The following is a 10,764-nucleotide window of genomic DNA, read 5'->3' as shown; positions in this document are numbered from 1 at the left end:
CCGTATAGCTCTTTTGAATCTCAGCCTTGACAGATGTGTATTCTTTCTCATTCTCCAGGTCATCAGGATCAAACTTGAAAGTTTGATGTGTAATCTGCTCTTCTTCAACCAAGTCAAGACCTTTGGAGAGAATTAAATTGCTTTTGTACTTATCATTCCGAGTTTGCATCAAGACTTTGGTCATATATTAAACTTTGCATCAAAGATACTTACATTTGCCTCTGGTAATTTTTAGGAGAAAAAGCAGAATAAAAGACTCGACAGTGACCATGCTATTGAAAGAACTGACAAAATGCAGATAAAATGTGCCTTGAGGATTCACTTCTGAATGAGTTCATTGGAAGTGAATCTCACTGGTCTTAGCCAAGCAGTTGATACAACAGAATCTAAATCTGTCTGCATGGGTTCAAAACCTACTAAAGATCAAGTTGCAAAGTGATTATCAGAGTCAAAATCTGTTTGTCCTGGACTGTGTGGGTTTAAAACCTGCCAATGATAATTTTCATTTTCTATGAAAATGCACCTTGACACATGCTCATGGTTGGTTTGCTTGAAAGCTCATCAAAGTTGTATTTAGCCAAGTGATTGTTATAATAGAATCAAAATCTGTTTCCATTGGAATGCAACAGGTTTGAAATCTGTTGAATGTTGCATTTTTTTTCTATTAGAACATTCCTTGAATACTTGCTCATAGACAGTATCTCAGACACTGATCTTCATTGGTCTTAGTCAAGTTGTCATCAGAGTCAAAATCTGTTTCTCTTGGACTTTGTGGCTTTCAAACCCGCCAATGATAACATTTTTATTCTATGAAATCACGCCTTGACATTGACTCATGCGTACTTTCCTGAGAGCTGCATCTCACTGGTCTTAGCCAAGTAGACATTGAAACAGAGTCAAAATCTATTAGGAGGATAATGGTGTATAAACTGAGCCTGAAAGTGAGTTGTAAATATGGATCCTATGAGTCCACAAATATATGAGTCTCTACAGCAGAATTTTTTTTTTGCCAGCTGATAGCTGAGGCACGAGGATAGCCTAGAGTTTAGTCTATGAGCAAATTAGGTAAGGTGATGTGAAGCCCAGAGATGTTCTTGGACACAGAAAAGTGCATCCACAAACATCATATAAAGCAGATGTTTGGGAGCACGAGCTACAACGTGAAAGTACACATGAGTCAATGTCAAGGTCTGATTTTATAAAATAAAAATGTTATCATTGGCAGGTTTCAAACCTGCGCAGTCCAAGAGAAATAGATTTTGACTCTGATGTTCACTTGCAATTTTATCTTTAGCAGGTTTTGAACCCACACAAACAGATTTGGATTCTGTTGTATCAACTGCTTGACTATAAGACCAGTTGGATGCACTCCCAATGAGCCCATTCGGAAGTGAATCCTCAAGGTACATTTATCTGCATTTTGTCAGTTCTAACATTCATTTCTAACATCCTCCTTGAGTCCAATCATATGTGATCCTCCCATTGTCAGTTGTCACTCACGACTCAGTTGTTAATCCAAAAGACATCCATCACAAACATCATTGGTCCACTGTGGTGGTCTGCCATCAGCAAATTTTCAGAGCAATTGCTAGATAAACAGGCCTAAGAATCAATCATGGTGATCATACTATTGAAAGAACTGCCTTGAGGATTCACTTGTGAATGGGTCCATCAGGGGTGCATCTAACTGGTCTTAGCCAAGCAGTTAATACAACAGAATCTAAATCTGTCTGCGTAGGTTCAAAACCTGCTAAAGATGTCATTGTCAAGTGATCACCAGAGTCAAAATCTGTTTCTCTTGGACCATGCAGGTTTGAAACCTGCCAGTTGCAACATTTGTTTTCTATGAAAACACACCTTGAAATATGCTGATGGTCGGTTTTCTTGCAAGCCAATCAAAGTTGTGTTTGGCCAAGTGGTTGTCATAACAGAATCAAAATCTGTTTCTATTGAAATGCAACAGGTTTGAAACCCGTTGAATGTCACATTTTTTCTATGAGAACATGTCTTGAATGTTTGCTCATAGACAGTATCTCAGACATTGATCTTCATTGGTCTTAGTCAAGTTGTCACCAGAGTTAAAATCTGTGTCTCTTGGACTTTGCAGATTTGAAACCTGCTGATGATTATGTTTTTATTCTGTGTAATTACACTCTGATATTTTCTCATGGATGGTTTTCTCCAAAACCCATCATAAATACTCTTTTTCACATCATTGCCACAATGGATTCAAAATATGTTTCGGTCAAAGCATACATTAGAGGAATCATTCTCAGTAGCAATCCCCTTGGGCCAAATCTATACTCGCATCCAGAGGTCTATTTGAGTTTTTACCCCACTTCACCCTTTCTTCTCCTTTCACCCCTTCTCATCTAGCTATCATTCCTCGCACACACCGTCTATGAGCAAATATTTGAGGCATGCTCTTATAGAAAAAAATGTGATGTTTCACAGGTTTCAAACCTGTTGTGCTCCAATAGAAACAGATTTGGATTCTGTTACATACAACAACCAATTGGCTAAATACAGCTCTGATCAGCTTGCAAGCTGACCGACCATAAGCATATGTCAAGGTGTGCCTTCATAGAATAAGAATAAAAATGTTATCATTGGCAGATTTCAAACCTGCACTGTTCAAGAGAAACAGATTTTGACTCTGGTGATCACTTGAGATTTTCATCTTTAGTGGGTTTTGAACCCACGCAGACAGATTTAGATTCTGTCATATCAACTGCTTGGCTAAGACCAGTTAGATTCACTTCCAATGAACCCATTCAGAAGTGAGTACTCAAGGTACATTTATCTGCATTTTTTCAGCTCTTTCAATAGCATGGTCAGTGTTGATTTTTTATCCTACTCTTATTGAAAAAGACACAGACTTCCTGCCGGGGCTCTTGACTTCAAGACCTGTTTATCTAACAATTTCCCTGAAAAAGTGCTGATGGAAGACCACCACAGTGGGTCCATGAGTGAAAACTGACAATGAAAGGATCACACAGTGTATTTTTGACACAGAGTTCAATATATGACCAAAGTCTTGATGCGAACTCGGAAGGATAAGTACAATAACAATATGATTCTTTCTAAAGGTCTTGACTTGGTTGAAGAAGAAAAAGAGCAGATTACACATCAAACTTTCAAGTTTGATCCTAATAACCTGGGGAATTAGTAAAAATACAAATCTATCAAGGCTGAGATTCTTTATTTTGCTTATTCAAGTGATTGCTAGAGTCAAAATATATTTCTCTTGAACTAAGCAGGTTTGTAATCTGTCTGTATAATGATGTGTATTTTGCATTAACTCATGATTCATCACATTCCACCATTGTGGATTTCATGAAATAAAAATGTTGTTATTGGCGGGCTTTAAACCTGCACAGTTGAAAAGAAACAGATTTTAAATCTGGTGACAACTTGACCAAGACCAATGAAGATCAATGTCTGAGATGCTGCCCATGAGCAAATATTCAAGACTCATATTTTTAGAGAAAAAATGCGACATTCAACAAGTTTCAAACTTGTTGCACTCTGATGGAAACAGATTTTGATTCCATTATGACAGCCACTTAGCCAAACACGACTGTGATCAGCTTGCAAGCAAACCGACCATGAGCAGATTTCAAGGTGTGTTTTCATAGAAAATAAATTTTATCACTCAGTCGCAGGTTTCAAACCTGCACAGTCCAAGAGAAACAGATTTTGACTCTAATGATCACTTGGCAAATTCATCTTTAGCAGGTTTTGAACCCACGCAGACAGATTAGATTCTGTCATATCAACTGCTTGGCTTAAGACCAGTTAGATGTGCTCCCAATGAACCCATTCAGAAGCGACTCACATACTTTTGCCTATTGGCTGCACTTCCGACTTGCTTCCGCACGCTGAGAACACAATTAGAATTACTTACATAGCACCATGTATCTTTTGACTTTGAACAACTCTCCACCATCATCTTGCATATTGTGGGACTCAAAGTCTAAAATACACTGTAACTGCTATTTGACACTGAGCGCTTGAAAGCACCTAAGCGCAGAATGTCGCACTGTTGTCTAAATACTTCTGCTTTATCTCAGAACTTCCTCGGGTCATTAGAATCAAACTGGAAAGTTTGATGTGTGATCTGCTCTTTTTCTTCAATCAAGTCGAGATCTTTGGAGAGAATTAAATTGTTCTTGTACTTATCATTCCGAGTTCGCATCAAGACTTTGGTCGTACATTGAACTTTTGTGCCTTGAGGGTTCACTTCTGAATGAGTTCATTGGAAGTGCATCTCACTGGTCTTAGCCAAGCTGTCGATACAACAGAATCTAAATCTGTCTGTGTGGGTTCAAAACCTACCAAATATTAAATAGCCAAGTGATTGCCAGAGTCAAAATCTGTTTCTCCTGGACTGTGCAGGTTTAAAACCTGCCAAGGATAATTTTCATTTTCTATAAAAATGTGCCTTGACATATTCTCATGGTTGGTTTGCTTAAAAGCTCATCAGAGTTGTGTTTGGCCAAGTGGTTGTCATAACAGAATCAAAATCTGTTTCTACTGGACCGTAACAGGTTTGAAACCTGTTGAATGTCGCATTTTTTTCTATTAGAACATGTCTTGAATATTTGCTCATAGACAGCATCCCAGACACTGATCTTCATTGGTCTTAGTCAAGTTGTCATCAGAGTCAAAATCTGTTTCTCTTGGACTTTGTAGGTTTGAAACCTGCCAATGATGACATTTTTATTCCATGAACTCACACCTTGACATTTTCTCATGAATGATATAATTTTCTTTTTCCTGTCAAAACACACCTCAACATGGACTCATGTGTACTTTCCTGAGAGCACCATCTCACTGGTGGTGTGATTTCATAAAATAAAAATGTTATCATTGGCAGGTTTCAAACCTGCGCTGTCCAAGAGAAACAGATTTTGACTCTGATGTTCACTTGTAATTTCATCTTTAGCAGGTTTTGAACCCACGCAGACAGATTTAGATTCTGTCATATCAACTGCTTGGCTAAGACCAGTTAGATGCACTCCCAATAAGCCCATTCAGAAGCAAATCCTCAAGGTACATTTATCTGCATTTTATCAGTTCTAACATTAATTTCTAACATCCTCCTTGAGTCCAATCATATGTGATCCTTCCATTGTCGGTCCTCACTCATGACACAGCTGTTAATCCCAAGACATCACAAACATCATCGGCCCACCATGGTGGTCTGTCATCAGCACTTTTTTAGAGCAATTGCTAGATAAACAGGTTTTGAAGTCAAGAGCCCCAGAAGAATTCTGATGTCTTTTGCAATAAGAGTAGAATAAAAGAATCAATCATGGCAACCATACTATTGAAAGAACTGCCTTGAGGATTCACTTTTGAATGAATTCATTGGAAGTGCATTCAACTGGTCTTAGTCAACCAGTCGATACAACAGAATCTAAATCTGTCTGTGTGGGTTCAAAACCTGCTAAAGAAGAAATCATCAAGTGATCATCAGAGTCAAAATCTGTTTCTCTTGAAATGTGTAGGTTTGAAACCTGCCAATGATAAAATTTATTTTCTATCAAAACACACCTTGAAATTTGCTCATAGTCGGTTTGCTTGCAAGATGATCAAAGTTGTGTTTAGTCATGTGGCTGTCGTAACAGAGTCAAAATCTGTTTCTATTGCAGTGCAACAAGTTCAAAACCTGTTGAACACCACATTTTTTCTATACAACCACGACTTCAATATTTGCTCACAGACAGTATCTCAGACATTCATCTTTTTTTTTTCATGCAAGCTTGCGCACCTGGGGAATAAGTTCAATTCAATGGTGAGTTTTATTTTCCTGCATGCACTTACCTTGACAAGTGCTAACTTTAATGGTTGAATCTCTTTATTCAGTGCGATGTGACATGCTCACCCTCATTCAACAACTCAGCCTTTTCAATGAATCTGTCTTCATTATATACCCCATCTATCATCCCTGCCTCATCTATCATCTCTGGATCCTCTTCCACCTCCATACTGAGTTCTTCCAGCTCCATCTTAGTACTATCCGCTTGGTCGGCTCCTTGTTTCTTCACATTGAACTCATTGATCAACAATTTCACTACCAGGTCTACCATGTGGAGGGAGCACCTGGTGTGCATCACTGCTCCACTGAACCTGAGCACTTTATCACTCAGTTTTCAAATTATTGTGCCATTGTTGGATGCATTATCACATGTAATACTCAGCATCTGTGTCCCATGGATTCATTTGCATATAAGTGTGTTTTGTTTTTGTGAATCATACCTTTTCTGATATGCCAAATTCTTCTAGCATCTTTGCAAATGTCTCTGCAAGCTCTTCGCCAGTGTGGGACTTTGAACCTCTTAGCTCACATACACCTACTAGATAGGTAAGTTTTTACCTTCCCGACTTTGACCACATCTAAATGTGCATCCAAAGTACCAAAGTACTTGTCTAATGCAAGCAAAGGTGGTCCAAAGTCAAGAAATGAAGGTCCGATGATGCACAGAGGCTCTGAAGAGCTTGCGACTAAACAGTGAGATTCCTGAGAGTCAGTATAATGGGTATGTCAAAGTATAAGACTGGCGAGAGTACAAAAGTACAACTATGCAAAGCATATTGAAAGACTCAGAGATAGTGAGATGCGAAATGGCAACGGTCAAACAAAACAAAAGGATCAATTGCGTGAAGTACGACTTATCTGAAAGTGGGTCTACTAACTATGACTCATAGCAAAGGAAAGCAAGTGAAGTACAGATCAGCTGGCAAGTGAGATTATATACTGCAGCATGAAAGTCCAGAATTGTGTAGGCAAGAACAGTAGTGAGATAAGCTATCTGAAATGTAATAAGACTCGAGGTGAGTCGCTACACTGATATCTATGTAATAATGTATGAGGCGTTGTAGCACTCAAGCTTGTGCTGAGCACGTATTCAGTGATTTCCCGATACATGTTCAATGCCCATCACGCACTAATCACAACCCAACGCTAACCCGCTCAACCCAACACAAACCTGATGCAACCTGACACTTTGACTAGCGGACCTGATGTTTCGACCGCATCGGCCGACCCGAAATCCTGTGCACTTGTCCTATCTGTGTCCCATCCCATCTTGCTAGCCCCACTAGGTGCATAGTTGATTATTTCGCACATTACTCATGTTGTAGCCAGTGCTATTACATGTTTTCCCATCGTCTGCAGTACCTTGTGTTTGTTTACATGTACTTCGGATCCGAAATATTTGGCTGCTGCTTTTGCCTACGGATTTCTATGTACTTACTTATATATTGGACTGACCTCAAGTATTTTCATCATCCAAGTAGTAGGGAGCCGTTTCCCGATACTTAGTGGTCAAACCCGATATTTCGTAGTTCTTAGTTGACATTGCAAATATTACCGCTCTTTCTATCCGAAATACCCATCATTATTGTTAATCCGCATACCGCTCGCTTTCCCGACATTCGCTATCGCAATTCCCGCTAACCCGCTAAACCCGAACCCGAAACCCGCTGAACCCGAAACCCGAAAACATTAGACCCAACACTTTGGCATCAGACATTGTAAATATACCTTCGGACTTTGTTTCTCGCGCTTGGACTTTTGACCATTTATCATTTCACTAACTACAGACCATTCCATACAGCAAACCCCTCGGGTCGAACGCACTTGTCTTGCAAGTATAGCAGACTAGGCTGTGCACGACCACAACACTTTTTTTTTTATTGCCGGTTACTTACTTTGTGTAGTGCCCAGCAATTGTTGTATCTCTACAGTGTGCTACTATATGCATTATTTGAGGCTTCCTATGGGCCGCCAACATATCTGTTCCTATGACATATTCAATAATAGCCAAATGAAGTGAAAACACACCAGCAAAGTCAAATGGACATGGACAGGACATGGTACAGTGGATTGCAGAAGAGAATGGCCCTCAGAAGTGGATGGACTACCTTTGGATGACTTGGACAGATGTGTGGAGGCTTCAGAACAGTCAAGGAGTGTTGAGGAGTACTTCTATGAGACATATGTGGAAATGGCAGGATATGAGTCCAGTACCAGCACCATTGCTACAATGTGTATGTTGATGGTGGAAGTACATAACTTTCTCTTTGCCATTGGCACTTGAAATAATGAGCGCAGCGGCCATCAATTTCAATAATCTGTGGTGTCAGATCAAAAAATGCATAGACTGGTGAGTTCCAATCTCTCATAAGGTGTTCTGTTTTGTACTTGATTAATATGATATTTGCATTGAGTTTATTGCACATACAGAGCTCATCTTCTGCCATCTCATCATCTTTGTACAATCAATGCATTCTCTTCTTCCTCAGTATATACAATAGCCTGCCAACTCAAAACCATCTCTGGACATGGAGACAATGGTGCTGTGACAGGCCTATTTTTGTCAACTGACTCATCTTCATCCATAGATCCTGCACCATTGGCGGGAGTGTTACCAGGCAGTAGGATTTTTTTGACCTTCTTCAGGTTCATGTTCCCACTATCTCCACTGCTGTTGTTTTCTTGCTTCTTTGACAAAGTTTTGATAGCCTGCTTTTCTAGAGCAGCTTTGGCCTTCCCAGTTATTTTGATAACTTGTTTGACAGTGGCTGCAAAGGTGAGCTGCATGATGGGAAGTACTAGTAGGTGATGAAGATTTGTGAGTGTCGTGCAGGATCTTTATCTTTATCTTTAGAGTTTGACAGTTTTCAAATTGTTTAGGTAGTCAAAATTTATTTACATGGCACTGATTTTGATTGAAATCTGTGGTAGGGATATGGGTAGGGGTGTGGGTACTGTGATCCCACACCCACACCCATACTTCAGTGATACTCATATCTATGACCTGCATGGGTGACTCATATCCATGCAGTACCATACTCACAAGTTAGAGGCTTAGGTAAGCAAGACCCAACATATTGTTCAGTATCCATCAATCTGAATTATTGTATCTACATTGGGTTACAAATATCCTTGGTTGTACTGTAGACAGAGCTTGGACCAACTTTAGAGAAGAATAGACTTTTTAGCCTGTCACCTTTTCTCATTATTGTGTTCACCACAATGAGAAAGAGATTCAACTCAGAATGGTTGATATGAAGAAAGTACCAAACTAATATGATATTACATTGAGGTCTGTAGCACTGACTAAGCTGCTATGCTTGTGTGAACAAGTGCATTCGACCCCAAAGAGGTCTGCTATTAAGAACATGCTCAAGGAGGTGGATCCAAAGGGTTTGGCTTCAGCTTATGCGCTGTAATGATACAACAATGGCTGGGCACTACACAAAGTAAGTACTCAGCCAAATACACGTGTTGTGGTCTTGCATAGCCTAGTCTGCTATACTTGCAAGACAAGTGTGTTTGACTCGAGGAGTTAGCTGTTTGAAAGAAGTTTTAATGTTAGTGATATAATGTGCGGTCAATAGTCCGAGCACAGGAAAAAATGTCCAAAGGTATAATTATGAGTCCAATGTGTTTTGGGTTAGTGGATTAGTGGGTTTTGGGTTGCAAAAAACAGGTATAGTGAATGTTGGGGAAGTGAGTGGTAATGCAGATTAACAATGATGATGGGTATTTCAGATAGAAAGAGCGGCAATATTTGCAATGTCAACTAAGAACTATGAAATATTGGGTTTGACCCCTAAGCAGTGGACATTTAGAAAACTACAGAAGGACTACCATGGACAATGTCTGGAGTAGAACCAAACAGAGTATGAACTGCCAGAGGTAGAGCTGAAGATGTGAAGTCTTCAGAATCAATCCTAATACTTAAGAGAAAGACAAGAGATGAGACTCAAGTTAGACAGAGACAGGAATGAGCAGGGATCTAAGATGATATTTGAACTAAGGTGTTACAAAGAGTTGGAAAAAATGTGGTGTTCAACAGGTTTTGAACTTGTTGCACTGCAATAGAAACAGATTTTGACTCTATTACGACAGCCACATGACTAAACACAACTTTGATCATCTTGCAAGCAAACCGACTATGAGCAAATTTCAAGGTGTGTTTTGATAGAAAATAAATTTTATCATTGGCAGGTTTCAAACCTACACATTTCAAGAGAAACAGATTTTGACTCTGATGATCACTTGATGATTTCTTCTTTAGCAGGTTTTGAACCCACACAGACAGATTTAGATTCTGTTGTATCGACTGGTTGACTAAGACCAGTTGAATGCACTTCCAATGAATTCATTCAAAAGTGAATCCTCAAGGCAGTTCTTTCAATAGTATGGTTGCCATGATTGATTCTTTTATTCTACTCTTATTGCAAAAGACATCAGAATTCTTCTGGGGCTCTTGACTTCAAAACCTGTTTATCTAGCAATTGCTCTAAAAAAGTGCTGATGACAGACCACCATGGTGGGCCGATGATGTTTGTGATGTCTTGGGATTAACAGCTGTGTCATGAGTGAGGACCGACAATGGAAGGATCACATATGATTGGACTCAAGGAGGATGTTAGAAATTAATGTTAGAACTGATAAAATGCAGATAAATGTACCTTGAGGATTTGCTTCTGAATGGGCTTATTGGGAGTGCATCTAACTGGTCTTAGCCAAGCAGTTGATATGACAGAATCTAAATCTGTCTGCGTGGGTTCAAAACCTGCTAAAGATGAAATTACAAGTGAACATCAGAGTCAAAATCTGTTTCTCTTGGACAGCGCAGGTTTGAAACCTGCCAATGATAACATTTTTATTTTATGAAATCACACCACCAGTGAGATGGTGCTCTCAGGAAAGTACACATGAGTCCATGTTGAGGTGTGTTTTGA

The 10,764-nt window shown here is 39.4% G+C and overlaps 1 protein-coding gene across 1 annotated transcript; it reads right to left on the bottom strand.

Moving 5' to 3' along the window:
* Window positions 1-8,275: 8,275 nt before the first annotated feature.
* On the bottom strand, window positions 8,276-8,611 carry F5147DRAFT_661507 (uncharacterized protein; the record flags this gene model as incomplete). The annotated part of the gene is made up of 1 exon (XM_041434713.1): window positions 8,276-8,611. The coding sequence occupies one exon, from the start codon at window positions 8,609-8,611 to the stop codon at window positions 8,276-8,278; it is 336 nt and encodes a 111-aa protein (XP_041284092.1).
* Between the last annotated feature and the right edge of the window lie 2,153 nt (window positions 8,612-10,764).

This window comes from Suillus discolor (genome assembly GCF_016758755.1).
Source record: "Suillus discolor strain FC423 chromosome Unknown F5147scaffold_609, whole genome shotgun sequence".
Lineage (NCBI taxonomy): Eukaryota > Fungi > Basidiomycota > Agaricomycetes > Boletales > Suillaceae > Suillus > Suillus discolor.
Note: the sequence above shows the minus strand (reverse complement) of the source record. Positions and strands in the feature narration are given on the sequence as shown.